General features: G+C 41.2%; 2 protein-coding genes and 1 long non-coding RNA gene across 5 annotated transcripts; 1 reads left to right on the top strand and 2 right to left on the bottom strand.

Annotated features, from left to right (window-relative positions):
- Positions 1-1,301: 1,301 nt before the first annotated feature.
- On the bottom strand, positions 1,302-5,292 carry LOC112264914 (zinc finger CCCH domain-containing protein 18). The gene is made up of 2 exons (XM_024441832.2): positions 5,110-5,292; positions 1,302-3,992 (listed from the first exon to the last, which is right to left on the bottom strand). Exon 2 carries the CDS (start codon positions 3,907-3,909, stop codon positions 2,791-2,793), a length of 1,119 nt encoding a protein of 372 aa, XP_024297600.2. The 5' UTR covers positions 3,910-3,992; positions 5,110-5,292; the 3' UTR covers positions 1,302-2,790.
- On the top strand, positions 4,330-18,761 carry LOC112264913. 3 transcript variants are annotated; one of them, XR_002955694.2, is made up of 4 exons: positions 4,330-4,450; positions 8,005-8,096; positions 15,910-16,001; positions 18,425-18,761. It is a non-coding gene; the product is annotated as an uncharacterized LOC112264913 (long non-coding RNA). The 3 variants fall into 3 exon arrangements; XR_006078619.1 differs by lacking the exon at positions 4,330-4,450 and adding an exon at positions 5,290-5,524; XR_006078620.1 differs by lacking the exon at positions 4,330-4,450 and adding an exon at positions 5,290-5,524 and having other exon boundaries at positions 8,005-8,101.
- LOC112264912 (chromosomal protein D1-like) lies at positions 9,804-13,933 on the bottom strand. Its single transcript, XM_042295728.1, has 2 exons — positions 13,610-13,933; positions 9,804-12,498 (listed from the first exon to the last, which is right to left on the bottom strand). Exon 2 carries the CDS (start codon positions 12,413-12,415, stop codon positions 11,273-11,275), a length of 1,143 nt encoding a protein of 380 aa, XP_042151662.1. The 5' UTR covers positions 12,416-12,498; positions 13,610-13,933; the 3' UTR covers positions 9,804-11,272.
- Positions 18,762-19,487: the final 726 nt, after the last annotated feature.

The raw sequence follows: 19,487 nt of genomic DNA, 5'->3' as shown, positions 1-19,487 counted from the left end.
AGCATGATGCTGCCACCACCATGCTTCACAGTAGGGATGGTGCCAGGTGTCCTCCAGACGTAACACTTGGCATTCAGTCCAAAGAGTCCAATCTTGTTTTCATCAGACCAGAGAATCTTGTTTCTCATGGTCTGAAAGTCCTTTAGGTGCCTTTCGGCAAACTCCAAGCGGACTGTCATGTGTCTTTTACTGAGGAGTGGCTTCCATCTGACCACTCTACCATGAAGGCCTGATTGGTGGAGTGCTGCAGAGATATTTGTACTTCTGGAAGGTTCTCCCATTCCCACAGAGGAACTCTGTCAGAGTGATCATCGGGTTCTTGGTCACCTCCCTGACCAAGTCCCTTCTCCCCCGATTTGCTCAGTTTGGCCAGGTAGCCAGCTCTAAGAAGAGTCTTGGTGGTTCCAAACTACTTCCATTTAAGAATGATTTGAGGCTACTGTGTTCTTGGTGACCTTTAATGCTCCAAAGATATTTTGGTACCCTTCCTCAGATGTTTCTCGACACAATCCTGTCTCGGACCTCTATGGACAATTCCTCAACCTCATGGCTTGGTTTTTGCTGACATGCACTGTCAACTGTGGGACCTTATATAGACAGATGTGTGCCTTTCCGAATCATGTCCAATCAATTGAATTTACCACAGGTGGACTCCAATCAAGTTGTAGAAACATCTCAAGGATGATCAGTGTAAACAGGATACACCTGAACCTCCATTTCTAGTCTCATAGCCAAGGGTCTGAATACTTATAAGGTAAGGTAAGTAAGGTATTTCTGTTTTTAATTTGTAATACATTTGCAAAAAAAACTGTTTTCACTCTGTCAGGATGGGGTATTGTGTGTAGATTGATGAGGAAAAATATGTTTTTAATCCATTTTAGAATAAGGCTGTAACGTAACAAAATGTGTAAAAAGTGAAAGGGTCTGAATACTTTGATTGCACTGTATAGACTCCAGCGCTAAATCATTCTACAGTCTTTAGAATGTTATGTTCTTTACATTAAGTTACTTAAGCTCCAACCATTTATCTATGTTCTCCACCTTATATTATTTATATAAAGTAGTAATTCTCTTTGGTTTAGATTTTTTATTTTTACATTTTAAGAAGTCTTAATGTTGCTGCCATGATGCTAATGAGATAAGCACCAAGTGGGTCCAATAAATGGTGTGAACATTCCACCACCGACTTTTTGATCCTGACCAGCCAGGAATAAATGTTTCTATCAAATCTTCCATTTATTCACCACATTCTGCTTTTCAAACAATTAAGCTTTACAATAATACCAAATAAAGATAAAAGTAGTCATATGAGGTTTTATTGAGATTAAAGAACATCAACAAAAACAAAGTTTGACATTTCACTTTATTACATGAAACTTTCTAAATATTTGCTCTCTCTAAAAAAAAACTGAAATTCACATTACCCTCAAATGAACGTTGGGGAGGTTTCACAGACCTGTTTCTGATCACAGAGAGAAATACATAGGTAAAAATTACAGTATGTATCACTATAGTTCTAACTGCATCTTGAAGAACATTGTATTAATCCAAGCAACAGACCAAGTTGAGAACAGACCAAGTTGAAAACATGAAACTAGCAAGCTTTGGTCACAGGAACATGAATTCATACAAATGATAGATGCTGTTGTGTACCTCAATTACTATTTTTATATTACATAATTTACGAAGTTGTAATGCAGTATGAACTGTTGATATCATGGTCCAGCACATAATTAATTAAATAAACAAATACCAGGCTAGATGAAGACATGTTTAACATACAATCTGAACATTTACACACAACATCACCCAGAGTCTGTGAAAACAAGCCATCCACTTCAGATGAAAGCCAAGTGATAAAAAACAAGTAAAAAGAGCTGACATAAAAAGTCTTAAAAAGAACTGTGAGGAGTGATGAGTGAATTACAAGGATGATACTGGCAAACAAAATCATCACAATAGTCAATAACCATACATCTTCTAAGAGAAATCTTAAGGATGATGGATTGGAAGTTTACAGTTACCGTCTTGACTCCACAAGGTTAAGTATGCAATGAACCAAGTGAAAGAAAACAACTACGATTATGGTACCGTCCCAAACGGCACCATATTCCCCTTATAGTGCATTACTTTTGACCAGGGTCCATGGGGCTTTGGTCAAAAGTAGTGCACTTTATAGGTAAAAGGGTGCCATGATAGGGATAGTAACAACATCTGTATCAAAACAAAGATAGCTGGGAAGGGGAAGTTGTTACATTCAAAGCTTTGGCAATTAAGGCAAATAAAATTAGAAGACATTAGCAATTCGAAAACTACAGAGCTTAAGGAGAGATAAAAAACGAAAAACAAAATACTTAACTAATTCAATAGATTTAAACCATTTGAGCTTATTTGGACAAATCTGCACAGACCAATACAAGATTAACAAACCTCAATGAGAATATCATCAACTATAGGATGTGTATGGAATTAGAAACTGTATCAATGACAGTACCAGTGAAAAAATCTAAATGGGATAAGTCTGAACAGACCAATACAAGATTAACAACGGTCAATGAAATTGTCTTCACATCATTCAAGCTATGGATGACCAAGGAAGTACAAAAAGTACTTGTTTTTTCCACATGGTTTCCACGAAGGCATCAAACCATAAAAAATAACAGCAAGAGCAAACAGACACATAGGTTAGTTGAGAAAACAATGAAAGAGTTGGGTAAGAGATAAAATGATTAAAAAACATTTTACAAGATGCTATTGATACTCGTTCAGTCTGCTCCGCCCAGGTTCCTTTTACTTTACAACCTTTTTGATTGAGCCAGGCTTTCTGCCCCCCCTCTTAGGAACAACCACTTCTTTTTTCTTAATAGCTGCCGCTACCTTACCAGGGTTACTAGCCTTGCCATGACCATTGCGTGGTTTAATTTCCTCTTTTTCGTCATCTTCTACTAGAGAAAAGACTTCATCCTCATTTCTCTGTCTATCTTCATTTTCCTCCTCTGAATCATAAGCTGTATAATCAACGTTCACAGTCTTTCTCCTGCCTTTTTGCCTCTGGGCTTGGAAGGCAGCTTCATCGAACACATTTGCTTTACCGTTGGAGCAGCGGTAAAGCCTTACTATTGGAGAAACAGTGCAACCCTGTCTGGCTGAGGGTGAACTGTTGGACCTATCCGTCTCTGCTGCTCTCTTGGCTTTGAAGGAGCCTAAGGGGCGGCCACTCTTTCGCGGGGAATCATCTTTAGCGGGGGGCTTTGAAACTTTAGAAGTTGGAGGTGGGTTCTTCCGTAAGTGGGCACCTCTACCTGTTGATGCCTTGAGTGGACGGCCTCTTCTCCGTGGCTCGGCAGAGGTGGGTGTGGCGGGGGGATCCCCGCGGGGATGGATGCGCGGCCTTCCGAGCGGCCTCCACACTCTAGGTCCCTTAGGTTGGCTTTTCAGTATCTCTCTCTCCTCTTCCTCCTCGGGTGACAGCAGGTACTTCCTTGGCCTACCCATTTTTTTTTTTTGCTGAACTTTTTTGGGCCGGCCACGCTTCAAAGGTGCAGTTGTCTCTGCTGAAACAGCATTAGGGTCAACCACTTTACGTGGCCTGCCCCGTGGCTGCTTGTCTAGTACCCTCAGTATCTTAGGTTTCTTGGAGCCTGATCCTTTGGGCCTACCCCTTCCCCTATTAGGTGGTATGGGGCTGCCATTAGACAAGGCCTCATCGGACTCCTCTTCACTACCAGTGGCATCCATTGCCCCTTCTTCTGACTCCATTGCCCATTCTTCCGACGCCATTGCCCCTTCTTCCGACGCAATTGCCCCTTCTTCCGACGCAATTGCCCCTTCTTCTGAAGCCGTTGCCCCTTCCCCTTCTTCCGAAGCCCCTTCCCCTTCTTCCGACATTGTTGCCCCTTCTTCTTTCATCTGTTTTCTTGCAACCTGGCTCCTTCTTTCTTTCCTTACAGCTCACTTCCTAGGAGGTCTTGTGAGCTACTTAGGGCTTCCCACTGTAAAGGTCATATCGAGAAGGTTACAATAAAAAACCAAATGTTCTTTGTGCACGCACCCCTTCATAAAACCGGCCTACGTGGGCACGAGAAAGTGTATCTAGCATGTCTAGGCTGGACAATAGAATGAGTCAAAATTCCCCCACGGATGAAACATGGCAAAAGAACGTTACCTAAGCTGGAACACTAGCATATGAATGGAATTGAACATTCGTAGGGTCTCTTCTGACTGGAGTGACGCTTATAATTCCATTTATGTATCCCTTTTTATTTTACCACTACAATCTGTTCTTAGGATAACTTGTGTAGAAAGTAAACATCCGCACCTCGATGGTGCCAAGTGTGAGTATGTCTGCTTAACAAGGAAGTAGTTCCATGAGTAATGTGTTGTGGTGTACATTTTTACTACCAACGTGGGCATTGCCAACAGCGAAGCAGGCGGCGTGACTTAGAACAATGTGAGTAGAACGGTCGGAAGGCGAGTTGGTGCCACGGTGCTCAATATAACTATTAGGAGCCGGGAAAATGCCCCAAAATAAGGCCTGCTTTTTCGTGATTACTTCAAACTACGGCAGACAGTTGGGACATATTTGTAATATTATGAAACTGGGCTCCATGGCGGATGCAATGAACTAGTTTTTATCAGAAAAAGTATTGTTAAAAATGTAATGTGTCCAGCCTAACGTGTCTTGTAATATGCACATTGTAAACATAGTTTACTAATTGCAGTTTCTTCATTTTGTGATAGGTGACGTTGCAATTATGTATATGGAAAGGTGCACAATAAACAAAATCTGATATGACAGTCTTCTCCTCCATAAGTAAACTAAAGTTGATGCATTGACGCGACACTGAAATCTAGCTAGCTAGTATCCTGATTCAGTGACTGTTTTGGTTACTAGTAGCTAGTTAGCCAACTTTACCAGATGTTCGAAGCAACATCACATTCATCTTCTACGACCGGGGTGAACTAGCTACCTAAGTAAATTTACTTTAAAGTAAGCTAGCAAACTACGTAGCATATCCAGCTAGGTAGCTAGCATTAGCTCGATCGCTTACGACAGCCCCGGATCTCAAGCAGGCTGAACTAGTTTTATGAAAATAGCACACGCCTCACCTTGGTACAATCCTTGCGTAGCTGGTGCTGTCTACACTTCTATTAGATATCGTTTGTCATGAAAGTCGCCAGATGTTTAATCGGCCTTTGTTGTAATTTTTTAGCTAGATAGCGATTTGAATTTCAACCGGACGTTGTGGCGAATGAAAGCTGATTTCCTATCGACTAAAGGGGAAGTGGAACAACGTTTTTCATTTCCGCTCCCTGAAATAAATAAGTTGTTGTCTATGACCCCTGTTCTTTCCTTGAGCAATTATTTAAAAAAATAAAAAAGAAGCATAATAACATAATATCTCAGATTAATTTCCTTTGAAAGCCTGGGAAAACGCTTGGGCTTCTTCTGGATGATCTGGACATGCTACAACCCCAAAATATGTATTACCGCCACCAACTGGACGACGTTGAAGAAAACAAGGTAAAAATAAAACCCATACATGATAGGGAAAACAAACTTAAATCCACCCAAAATAAAACAATAAAAACCACATTGACAAAACCAAAAACCCCAAACACCATCCTTCAAATCCCCATATCGCCCTTCTTCTGACTAGCCTAGTTAAATAAAGGTTAAATAATGTATTCATGTTTAATTCTCAGGCTCTATTACCTGAGAGGCTTGTGACAATACTCCAGGCAATTATTACTCCATGCAACTCCTCTGCCAAGAAGTCTTTCAGTCCCAGGAAACATTCCGCCGCATCCACAACGATGTCTATTTTCCAGGACTTCCTCTCCACCTTGGCAGTGCCATTAATCACCATAGCTATAAAGGCCACAAGGTCCACCTTCTGTACCTTTAACATATCTGGGTTCTGCCATTGAACGGCAACCCCTGCAGCCTTCAGTGAATGCCTATCCACCACCATGGACTATTCAGGAGCAGCATTTGAACCCTCAACCCTTTTAAATGCCCTAACGTCGGTCACCTCATTCTCTTTCACCCTTGTTGGGCATTCCAAATAGGTGGCGTATTGGTTACCACCCCAATTGCAACATGTCATATTTTCATCACTTTTTATTTTACCAGGCAAGTCAGTTAAGAACAAATTCTTATTTTCAATGACGGCCTGGGGTTTGAACTTGCAACCTTCCGGTTACTAGTCCAACGTTTTAACCACTAGGCTACCCTGCCGCCGCCACCACCCTTAAAACACATGATATGATCTTTTCCACAACTTGGACATCTCGGCTTCTCCCTTCTGTAAACACTTGAAACATGTCCAAAAGCTTTACAGTGATCACACTGCATTGGTCTTGGAACAAATGCTCTCTCTGTAGTTTGTATATCCCAAATGCACTTGAGTAGGGAGAGATTCCAAAAATAACACTTTTTCTTCATACACCCCACAATTCATCCGACAGGTATCAATCACTCCAGGAATATTACTAATCTCTGCAACATCGACTTCCAGTGAAACGCCAGATATTACCCCTGTGAGGGGTGCCCTGTTCCGAAGAGACACACAGGACACATCAAACTCGGGTGAGACACATTCCTTCTAAAACTCAGAAGAACAAAGAATCCAAACAAGCTCACCTCTAGTGATCTTCACAGCCTTCACTTTACCCAGCACTCTCTCCACCAGTTTTGACATCTCAAATGGATTCTTCAAAATTGGCAATCCAATCAGCTGCTCCTAATTAAACAAAACGTACTCCTACAAGATAAGAAGGGACATTCTCATCACTGTCTGCTTCTTTGCTCCGTTTTATATTCTTTTGGACAACATTCCAATTCTCCTTGATTCCCCCGCCATTATATTCATGCTCCACATCAGCGTCCACTTCCGCCGAGTTCTCTCCTCTCTTACTGATGATCTGTCCATGATGGAGAGTGAATGTTTTGTACAGTGCCAACAGCAGCCAACCCTGCTAGATCTATTGGTCTTTGGATCATGAAAATGTATATCTCATCAATTAATTAGTTATTAATTGCTAGATGTACCTGTGTTCTTGAGACTGTTAACTTGAAACTGCAAACTTTTAGATAATAACATTAATTAAAAGATCAGTGAGAGTAGCAAACGGAGGGACAGAGACATAAACCTGTGGTGCTGTCGTGAAAAGAAAACCCTATATGCATTGCACCAATAGGGTTAACCCACTTAGGAATTGTTAGCGAGGATCGCTACACTACCCCCTCGGAATGGGAAGGCTTGTCCCGTGCTTTTACCACCTCAGTGCCCTCACACGTCCAGCCGTGCGTTTCGATGGCCTCATGTCCACCATCCCATTTCTGACACCAGTGTAGCGAATGGAGGGAGTGGGTCGTGAACGGGTGTCACTGGCGTGAAAAGCAAGCCCCCTACGCATCACACCAATAGGGTTAACCCACTTGGTGGGAATTGTAAGGTGGCTCATTAGGGAGGAGGATCACTACAGTATGTATAGCTGAGAACTTTTACAGCTTCTGTATAAAATAATATGGCATAGATCTATAACTGTGTAGAAATAATGAAAATATACAGTATATCAAGCACTACTTTTGTTATTTTCGCACAACTTGATTTGCTACCCCTTTCTTTTCCCTACTTCTATATTTTGTTCTCATGTCTCCATAGACAGGAAAAAGATTGATGTATGGAGATAAGAGGTATGTGGTAACATATGAGTGATGGAAGCAGCCTGAATAAGAAAAATATATACAAATTGTATGTGTGTGTGTATGCGCATGACCCTGTACGTGCCTCTGTGTGGGATTTGGAGAGAAACAGGGAGAGAGCTTGAGAGACAATCCCAGAGAGACTGTGTGTTGAACCCGCTGCCCCCTAATACCCCTACCTGCTCCCTGCATGCTTTGCCATGGTTACGAGACAGGGCTCCCAATGCAGGCAGTTAATGTGTTTTTCAGCAGGGGTGAGCTGGGTACTAATGTGTCTCGGTCTGTCTCCTCAGCAAATGGCACAATCAATATCAACTGTCCCAGGATGCACCACCACTAGCAGAGGGCCAGGAAAACCACCAAGCTGCCTGCAAGGCTGAATAATGTAAGGTGACTGAAATATTCTGCTTTTATAAAATGTTATGCTTTTTTGAAATGAAACAAAATACCTTGCTCTCCTTAAAGATTTTAGAATTAGTTTGTGAGTTAGAGAAAATAAGAGTAATTAGAGACTAATTTTAATTTATTCAATTAATTTGTGTACAATATATTAGCACAATTTATGGCACAAGAGATTTATTTTTATGTAATTTATTTTTGTTTTCAGTAAATTATTTTGATACGTCCCGCAGGTCCAAAATGATTGGCACACTTGATAAAGATGAGCAAAAAAATACTATAAAATAAATAACAAAAATACTGAGCTATTGTATGCTCAAAAACATTTGAAAATTATGTTGTCTTATTGTTCAGAGAAATACATTTTGTTTAACAAGTAATATATATATTTTTAAAGATAGGGGTCAAAATTATTGTCATCCCTGTTTTCAATACCTTACCTTGCGAGGATAATGACACTGAGCCTTTTTCTAAAATGTTTTATGAGATTGGAGAACACATCGGGAGGGATCTTAGACCATTCCTCCATTCAGAATCTTTCCAGATACTTGATATCCTTTGTCTGTGTTTATGGACTGCCCTCTTCAATTCAAACCACAGGTTTTCAATGGGGTTCAAGTCAAGAGACTGAGATGGCCATTGCAAAATATTGGTTTTGTGGTCAATTAATCATTTATTTGTTGATTATGTGTTCTTGGGGTTAGTGTCTTGCTGGAAGAGCCACTTGCAGCCAAGTTTCAGCCTCCTGGCAGAGGCAACCAGAGCTGCGTGCGAATACCCATACTAACATACGTATACTGCACACTTAATGAGTATATACACTACATAGTTAATTTTAGTATACTGTAAACAAACAGTATGCTTTCAGTTGAGCATACTGTCTCTTCACTTGTCTACCGGTAGTTGATGCTGTTGCTATGCAACCTCTTGCTACATAGTTAGCATAACAAATGACTAGCTAAACATTTTACAATTTTGGGTGTGTTCTTAAATTCAATCTGGAGTGCCAGAGTGCGCTTGTAAATTCAGAGCATAGTCAGATTGTCTGTTTGTAAATTCAGAGCTTTCGCTCTCGGAGCGCACACTGGACACTCCAGCCTTTGGCTTTCTGATCTTCTGGCAGTCAAACACCCAAGCTAACGTTGGCTAGCTTGCTAGCTACTTCCAGACACAAATGAGACCACTCTGACCATTTTACTCGCCCTAGCAGAGCTGGTTAGGCAGTTTTCCAGAGCGTTGGTGACTGTAACTGTGACTGTAAATGGCGCTCTTTTGCTGAAGTTTACAGACACCAGCCATATTCAATGGGGGTTGAGCGCTCATAAATTCATTACACTCAGAGGAGAGTGCTCTGAAATCAGAGTACTGTAGATAGCCAGAGCGAATTTACGAAAAGACCCGAATGTCCATTGAGAATGCACAACGACTATACCATTTAGCTAAACTAAGAATGACGGGAATAATCTTGTCAATAAACGTTGGGTAGAGTCGGGGAACTCGGCTGAGTCAGACTCTGCAGACGTCAGTATTACTTATGGATTGAGCTCGGTCCAATAAACTGTGTGAACATTCCACCACTGACTTTTTGATCCTGACCAGCCAGGAATAAATGTTTCTATCAAATCTTCCATTTATTCACCACATTCTGCTTTTCAAACAATTAAGTTTTACAATAATACCAAATAAAGACAAATTAAGTCATATGAGGTTTTATTGAGATTAAAAAACATCAACAAAAACAAAGTTTGACATTTCACTTTATTACACGAAACTTTCTAAATATTTGCTCTCTCTAAAAAAACTGAAATTCACATTACCCTCAAATGAACGTTGGGGAGGTTTCACAGACCTGTTTCTGATCACAGAGATAAATACATAGGTAAAAATTACAGTATGTATCTCTATAGTTCTAACTGCATCTTGAAGAACATTGTATTAATCCAAGCAACATAGCATAAGAACAGACCAAGTTGAAAACATGAAACTAGCAAGCTTTGGTCACAGGAACATGAATTCATACAAATGATAGATGCTGTTGTGTACCTCAATTACTATTTTTATATTACATAATTTACGAAGTTGTAATGCAGTATGAACTGTTGATATCATGGTCCAGCACATAATTAATTAAATAAACAAATACCAGGCTAGATGAAGACATGTTTAACATACAATCTGAACATTTACACACATCATCACCCAGAGTCTGTGAAACCAAGCATCCACTTCAGATGAAAGCCAAGTGATAAAAAACAAGTAAAAAGAGCTGACATAAAAAGTCTTAAAAAGAACTGTGAGGAGTGATGAGTGAATTACAAGGATGATACTGGCAAACAAAACCATCACAATAGTCAATAACCATACATCTTCTAAGAGAAATCTTAAGGATGATGGATTGGAAGTTTACAGTTACCGTCTTGACTCCACAAGGTGAAGTATGCAATGAACCAAGTGAAAGAAAACTATGATTATAGTACCGTCCCAAACGGCACCATATTCCCCTTATAGTGCATTATTTTTGACTTTTGGCTTCGGTCAAAAGTAGTGCACTTTATAGGTAAAAGGGTGCCATGATAGTGAAACTAACAACATCTATATCGAAACAAAGATAGCTGGGAAGGGGGAAGTTGTTACATTCAAAGCTTTGGCAATTAAGGCAAATAAAATTAGAAGACATTCGAAAACTACAGAGCTTAAGGAGAGATAAAAAACGAAAAACAAAATACTTACCTAATTCAATTGATTTAAAACCATTTGAGCTTATTTGGACAAATCTGCACAGACCAATACAAGATTAACAAACCTCAATGAGAATATCATCAACTATAGGATGTGTATGGAATTAGAAACTGTATCAATGACAGTACCAGTGAAAAAATCTAAATGGGATAAGTCTGAACAGAACAATACAAGATTAACAACGGTCAATGAAATTGTCTTCACATCATTCAAGCTATGGATGACCAAGGAAGTACAAAAAGTACTTGTTTTTTCCACATGGTTTCCACAAAGGCATCAAACCATAAAAAATAACAGCAAGAGCAAACAGACACATAGGTTAGTTGAGAAAACAAGAGTTGGGTAAGAGATAATAAAATGTTTAAAAAAACATCTTACAAGATGCTATTGATACTCGTTCAGTCTGCTCCGCCCAGGTTCCTTTTACTTTACAACCTTTTTGATTGAGCCAGGCTTTCTGCCCCCCCTCTTAGGAACAACCACTTCTTTTTTCTTAATAGCTGCCGCTAACTTACCAGGGTTACTAGCCTTGCCATGACCATCGCGTGGTTTAATTTCCTCTTCTTCGTCATCTTCTACTAGAGAAAAGACTTCATCCTCATTTCTCTGTGTATCTTCATTTTCCTCCTCTGAATCATATGCTGTATAATCAACGTTCACAGTCTTTCTCCTGCCTTTTTGCCTCTGGGCTTGGAAGGCAGCTTCATCAAACACATTTGCTTTACCGTTGGAGCAGCGGTAAAGCCTTACTATTGGAGAAACAGTGCAACCCTGTTTGGCTGAGGGTGAACTGTTGGACCTATCCGTCTCTGCTGCTCTCTTGGCTTTGAAGGAGCCTAAGGGGCGGCCACTCTTTCGCGGGGAATCATCTTTAGCGGGGGGCTTTGAAACTTTAGAAGTTGGAGGTGGGTTCTTCCGTAAGTGGGCACCTCTACCTGTTGATGCCTTGAGTGGACGGCCTCTTCTCCGTGGCTCGGCAGAGGTGGGTGTGGCGGGGGGATCCCCGCGGGGATGGATGCGCGGCCTTCCTAGCGGCTTCCACACTCTAGGTCCCTTAGGTTGGCTTTTCAGTATCTTTCTCTCCTCTTCCTCCTCGGGTGACAGCAGGTACTTCCTCGGCCTACCCATTTTTTTTTTTTGCTGAACTTTTTTGGGCCGGCCACGCTTCAAAGGTGCAGTTGTCTCTGCTGAAACAGCATTAGGGTCAACCACTTTACGTGGCCTGCCCCGTGGCTGCTTGTCTAGTACCCTCAGTATCTTAGGTTTCTTGGAGCCTGATCCTTTGGGCCTACCCCTTCCCCTATTAGGTGGTATGGGGCTGCCATTAGACAAGGCCTCATCGGACTCCTCTTCACTACCAGTGGCATCCATTGCCCCTTCTTCCGAAGCCATTGCTCCTTCTTCCGACGCCATTGCCCCTTCTTCTGAAGCCGTTGCCCCTTCCCCTTCTTCCGATGCCGTTGCCCCTTCCCCTTCTTCCGACGCCGTTGCCCCTTCATCCAACATTGTTGCCCCCTCTTCTGACATTGTTGCCCCTTCTTCCGACATTGTTGCTTCTTCTTTCATCTGTTTTCTTGCAACCTGGCTCCTTCTTTCTTTCCTTCCAGCTCACTTCCTAGGAGGTCTTGTGAACTACTTAGGGCTTCCCACTGTAAAGGTCATATCGAGAAGGTTACAATACAAAACAAAATGTTCTTTGTGCACGCACCCCTTCATAAAACTGGCATATGTGGGCACGAGAAAGTGTATCTAGCATGTCTAGGCTGGACAATAGAATGAGTCAAAATTCCCCCAAGGATGAAACATGGCAAAAGAACGTTAGCGAATTGAACATTCGCAGGGTCTCTTCTGACTGGAGTGACGCTTATAATTCCATTTATGTATCCCTTTTTATTTTACCACTACAATCTGTTCTTAGGACGAAACATGAAAAATAACTTTTGTAATAAGTAAACATCCGCACCTCGATGGTGCAAAGTTTGAGTATGTCTGCATAACAAGGAAGTAGTTACATGAGTAATGTGTTGTGGTGTACATTTTTACTACCAACGTGGGCATTGCCAACAGCGAAGCAGGCGGCGTGACTTAGAACAATGTGAGTAGAACGGTCGGAAGGCGAGTTGGTGCCACGGTGCTCAATATAACTATTAGGAGCCGGGAAAATGCCCCAAAATAAGGCCTGTTTTTTCGTGATTACTTCAAACTACGGCAGACAGCTGGGACATATTTGTAATATTATGAAACTGGGCTCCATGGCGGATGCAATGAACTAGTTTTATCAGAAAAAGTATTGTTAAAAATGTAATGTGTCCAGCCTAACGTGTCTTGTAATATGCACATTGTAAACATAGATGGTTTACCAATTGCAGTTTCTTCATTTTGTGATAGGTCACGTTGCAATTATGTGTATGGAAAGGTGCACAATAAACAAAATCTGATATGACAGTCTTCTCCTCCATAAGTAAACTAAAGTTGATGCATTGACGCGACACTGAAATCTATCTAGCTAGTAGTATCCTGATTCAGTGACTGTTTTGGTTACTAGTAGCTAGTTAGCCAACTTTACCAGATGTTCGAAGCATCATCACATTCATCTTCTACGACCGGGGTGAACTAGCTACCTAAGTAAATTTACTTTAAAGTAAGCTAGCAAACTACGTAGCATATCCAGCTAGGTAGCTAGCATTAGCTCGATCGCTTACGACAGCCCCGGATCTCAAGCAGGCTAAACTAGTTTAATGAAAATAGCACACGCCTCACCTTGGTACAATCCTCGCGTAGCTGGTGCTGTCTACACTTCTATCAGATATCGTTTGTCATGAAAGTCGCCAGATGTTTAATCGGCCTTTGTTGTAATTTTTTAGCTAGCTAGCGATTTGAATTTCAACCGGACGTTGTGGCGAGTGAAAGCTGATTTCCTATCGACTAAAGGGGAAGTGGAACAACGTTTTTCATTTCCGCTCCCTGAAATAAATAAGCTGTTGTCTATGACCCCTGTTCTTTCCTTGAGCAATTATTATAAAATAAAAAAGAAGCATAATAACATCATATCTCAGATTAATTTCCTTTGAAAGCCTGGGAAAACGCTTGGGCTTCTTCTGGATGATCTGGACATGCTACAACCCCAAAATATGTATTACCGCCACCAACTGGACGACGTTGAAAAAAACAAGGTAAAAATAAAACCCATACATGATAGGGAAAACAAACTTAAATCCACCCAAAATAAAACAATAAAAACCACATTGACAAAACCAAAAACCCCAAACACCCACTTCTTCTATCCTTCAAATCCCCATATCGCCCTTCTTTCTGACTAGCCTAGTTAAATAAAGGTTAAATAATGTATTCATGTTTAATTCTCACCTGAGAGGCTTGTGACAATACTCCATGCAAGTCCTCTGCCAAGAAGTCTTTCAGTCCCAGGAAACATTCCGCCGCATCCACAACGATGTCTATTTTCCAGGACTTCCTCTCCACCTTGGCAGTGCCATTAATCACCATAGCTATAAAGGCCACAAAGTCCACCTTCTGTACCTTTAACATATCTGGGTTCTGCCGTTGAACGGCAACCCCTGCAGCCTTCAGTGAATGCCTATCCACCACCATGGACTATTCAGGAGCAGCATTTGAACCCTCAACCCTTTTAAAGGCCCTAACATCGGTCACCTCATTCTCTTTCACCCTTGTTGGGCATTCCAAATAGGTGGCGTATTGGTTACCACCACAATTGCAACATGTTATATTTTCATCACTTTTTATTTTTTTATTTTACCTTTATTTAACTAGGCAAGTCAGTTAAGAACAAATTCTTATTTTCAAACAAAATGTACTCCTACAAGATAAGAAGGGACATTCTCATCACTGTCTGCTTCTTTGCTCCGTTTTATATTATTTTGGACAACATTCCAATTCTCCTTGATTCCCCCGTCATTATATTCACGCTCCCCATCAGCGTCCACTTCCGCCGAGTTCTCTCCTCTCTTACTGATGATCTGTCCATGATGGAGAGTGAATGTTTTGTACAGTGCCAACAGCAGCCATCCCTGCTAGATCTATTGGTCTTTGGATCATGAAAATGTATATCTCATCAATTAATTAGTTATTAATTGCTAGATGTACCTGTGTTCTTGAAACTGCAAAATTTTAGATAATAACATTAATTAAAAGATCAGTGAGAGTAGCAAACGGAGGGACAGAGACATAAACCTGTGGTGCTGGCGTGAAAAGAAAACACCCTATATGCATTGCACCAATAGGGTTAACCCACTTAGGAATTGTTAGCGAGGATCGCTACACTACCCCCTCGGACTGGGAAGGCTTGTCCCGTGCTTTGACCACCTCAGTCCCCTCACACGTCCGGCCGTGCGTTTCGATGGCCTCATGTCCACCATCCCACTTCTGACACCAATGTAGCGAATGGAGGGAGTGGGTCATGAACAGGTATCACTGGCGTGAAAAGCAAGCCCCCTACGCATCACGCCAATAGGGTTAACCCACTTGGTGGGAATTGCTAGGTGGCTCATTAGGGAGGAGGATCACTACAGTATAGCTGAGAACTTTTACAGCTTCTGTATAAAATAATATGGCATAGATCTATAACTGTAGAAATAATGAAAATACAGTATATCAAGCACTACTTTTCTTATTTTCGCACAACTTGATTTGCTACCCCTTTATTTTCCCTACCTCTATATTTTGTTCTCATGTCTCCATAGACAGGAAAAAGATTGATGTATGGAGATTAAGGGAGATAAGAGGTATGTGGTAACATATGAGTGATGGAAGCAGCCTGAATAAGAAAAATACATACAAATTGTATGTGTGTGTGTGCGCATGACCCTGTACGTGCCTCTGTGTGGGATTTGGAGAGAAACAGGGAGAGAGCTTGAGAGACAATCCCAGAGAGACTGTGTGTTGAACCCGCTGCCCCCTAATACCCCTACCTGCTCCCTGCATGCTTTGCCATGGTTACGAGACAGGGCTCCCAATGCAGGCAGTTAATGTGTTTTTCAGCAGGGGTGAGCTGGGTACTAATGTTTCTCGGTCTGTCTCCTCAGCAAATGGCACAATCAATATCAACTGTCCCAGGATGCACCACCACTAGCAGAGGGCCAGGAAAACCACCAAGCTGCCTGCAAGGCTGAATAATGTAAGGTGGCTGAAATATTCTGCTTTTATAAAATGTTATGCTTTTTTGAAATGAAACAAAATACCTTGCGCTCCTTAAAGATTTTAGAATTAGTTTGTGAGTTAGAGAAAATAAGAGTAATTAGAGACTAATTTTAATTTATTCAATTCATTTGTGTACAATATATTAGCACAATTTATGGCACAAGAGATTTCTTTTTATGTAATTTCTTTTTGTTTTCAGTTTAAAAAAATGATACGTATCCTGCAGGTCCAAAATTATTGGCACACTTGATAAAGATGAGCAAAAAAAAGACTATAAAATAATAATATTTGTATTTATTTTATTTTATTTTATTTCACCTTTATTTAACCAGGTAGGCTAGTTGAGAACAAGTTCTCATTTGCAACTGCGACCTGGCCAAGATAAAGCATAGCAGTCTGAACAGACAACACAGAGTTACACATGGAGTAAACAATTAACAAGTCAGTAACACAGGAAAAAAAAGAGAGTCTATATACATTGTGTGCAAAAGGCATGAGGAGGTAGGCAAATAATTACAATTTTGCAGATTAATACTGGAGTGATAAATGATCAGATGGTCATGTACATTGTAGACATATTGGTGTGCAAAAGAGCAGAAAAGTAAATAAATGTAAACAGTATGGGGATGAGGTAGGTAAAATTGGGTGGGCTATTTACCGATAGACTATGTACAGCTGCAGCGATATACTGCTAGCTCGAAATACTGAGCTATTGTATGCTCAAAAACATTTGAAAATGATGTTGTTTTATTGTTCAGAGAAATACATTTAGTTTAACAAGTAATATATTTATTTTTTTAAAGATAGGGGTCAAAATTATTGTCATCCCTGTTTTCAATACCTCACCTTGCGAGGATAATGACACTGAGCCTTTTTCTAAAATGTTTTATGAGATTGGAGAACACATCGGGAGGGATCTTAGACCATTCCTCCATTCAGAATCTTTCCAGATCCTTGATATCCTTTGTCTGTGTTTATGGACTGCCCTCTTCAATTCAAACCACAGGTTTTCAATGGGGTTCAAGTCAAGAGACTGAGATGGCCATTGCAAAATATTGGTTTTGTGGTCAATTAATCATTTATTTGTAGATTATGATGTGTTCTTGGGGTTAGTGTCTTGCTGGAAGAGCCACTTGCAGCCAAGTTTCAGCCTCCTGGCAGAGTTAACCAGAGCTGCGTGCGAATACCCATACTAACATACGTATACTGCACACTTAATGAGTATATACTACATAGTTAATTTTAGTATACTGTAAACGAACAGTATGCTTTCAGTTGAGCATACTGTCTCTTCACTTGTCTACCGGAAGTTGATGCTGTTGCTATGCAACCTCTTGCTCGCTAGTTAGCATAACAAATGACTAGCTAAACATTTTACAACTTTGGGTGTGTTCTTAAATTCAATCTGGAGTGCCAGAGTGCACTTGTAAATTCAGAGCGTAGTCAGATTGTCTGTTTGTAAATTCAGAACTTTCGCTCTCGGAGCGCACACTGGACACTCCAGCCTTTGGCTTTCTGATCTTATGGCAGTCAAACACCCAAGCTAACGTTGGCTAGCTTGCTAGCTACTTCCAGACACAAATGAGACCACTCTGACCATTTTACTCGCCCTAGCAGAGCTGGTTAGGCAGTTTTCCAGAGCGTTGGTGACTGTAACTGTGACTGTAAATTACGCTCTTTTGCTGAAGTTTACTGACACCAGTCATATTCAATGGGGGTTGAGCGCTCATAAATTCATTACACTCAGAGGAGAGTGCTCTGAAATCAGAGTACTGTAGATAGTCAGAGCGAATTCCGGTGAGAGTTTACTTGGCCCAAATGTATTTCTTGGGGCTCGGCGGATTGGGACCACTCTCTGGCAGATGAGGGCTGCTTTAAATAATTAACATTTCATTATTTATTTTTCCATGTTTTCTAATTGTTTCTGTGATCAAAAAATACAATTAACATTTAAATGAAATTCTTTAAGAGTCCTGTGTAGTATTTTAGAATTTTTATACTTTGTGCAAGGCAATTGATAAGCATTAAAAACTTTGTGGATGGAGCCTCCCTGTAACATCTGCTTTCAACTCACTCTCAAACACGTAGATCCCCTGGACACAGCTCACTTTCCAGTCCACTTTCCAGCTCACACTCTCAAGCACATAGATCCCCTGAACGCAGCTCACTCTCCAGATCCTAATCACCTGAATTTTGATTACCTGTTCACACACTTGTATGTCATTATCACACATTATATAGTTCAGTTCTTTGCATCCCCGTCATTGTGAGGTATTGTTTGTTTTGTGACACACTTCTATTCGGAGCTCTGTTTTTCCCGTGATTTACTCCTCCTGTGTATGATAGTTTCTGCCTGCCTCACTAACAATGCCTTTTGCCTATTCCCTGCCTGTACTTTAGCCTATCGGATTTCCTGTTATCAACCTATTGCCTGATCTCCCGGATGACGTTACAAGCCTTTTCCATGCCTGTACTATTGCCTTTTTGGACCCCCTGTGTATGACCTTCTGCCTGCCCCTGGACCCAGCTACCTGCCTCCTCATGTGGTCCTTTACCAATAAACACCTGCTGCGCCCTGCGCTTGAAACCAGCTCTCTGTCTCCCTTTGTGTTCATTACACTCCCGAGTAGCACAGCAGTCTAAGACACTGCATCGCAGTACAAACTGCGTTGCTACAGATGCTGTCTCGAGTCCCGTGCTTGCCACAACCAGGAGACCCATGAGGCGATGCACAATTGACACAGCATCGTCTGAGTTAGGGGAGGTCCTGCGGGCCAGGCGCATGCCCGCTGACACGGTCACCGGGTGTATGGTGTTTCCTCAGTTTTTGTGGATGGGTATACTTTGTATGTATAATAGTAGTATTTAAAATGACTAAATTGGGTAATTTTGTATACATTTATTTAAATTTGCATCGGACAGCTTCTGGGGAGATTCTGGTAAGATGTTAGCTGAATTTGGGTAGAGGAAACGGCCCGATGTACTTGGGCTGATTCTGGGCAGTCATTCATTTTGATTCCGGGCCGAGTCCGACACCCTAATTCTGGGCGAATTCAATCAGTTCCGGCCTCCCAGAAGAGGGCCGCTTCTGGGCCGATTCCTCATTGCTAGCTGGGATTCTGCTGTAACGATATGCTATGTGGTTCGTAATGACAGCATAGCTAACAAATTGTCAGCCAACATAACTCGAAATTGACTCAACATAACTCGAAATTGAGCCCAGGTGCATACTGTTTCCATTGATCATCCTTGAGATGTTTCTACAGCGTGACACGCTCATGGGGATGGGCGATCGTACACCTTGCACCTTCGTGCAGAAAAGACAGAGAGGGCTGTCTTGCTTCTAGTCCTTGGGAAACTTTGCAGCATTTAGTTTTTTCTTACATTGTTAGCCCAGAAAATCTTAAGTGTTATTACATAGAGCTGGGAAGAACTATGGTAAAAATTATATAGGTAAAACAAA

The sequence above is a fragment of the Oncorhynchus tshawytscha genome, linkage group LG13, assembly GCF_018296145.1.
Source record: "Oncorhynchus tshawytscha isolate Ot180627B linkage group LG13, Otsh_v2.0, whole genome shotgun sequence".
Taxonomy (NCBI): domain Eukaryota; kingdom Metazoa; phylum Chordata; class Actinopteri; order Salmoniformes; family Salmonidae; genus Oncorhynchus; species Oncorhynchus tshawytscha.
Note: the sequence above shows the minus strand (reverse complement) of the source record. Positions and strands in the feature narration are given on the sequence as shown.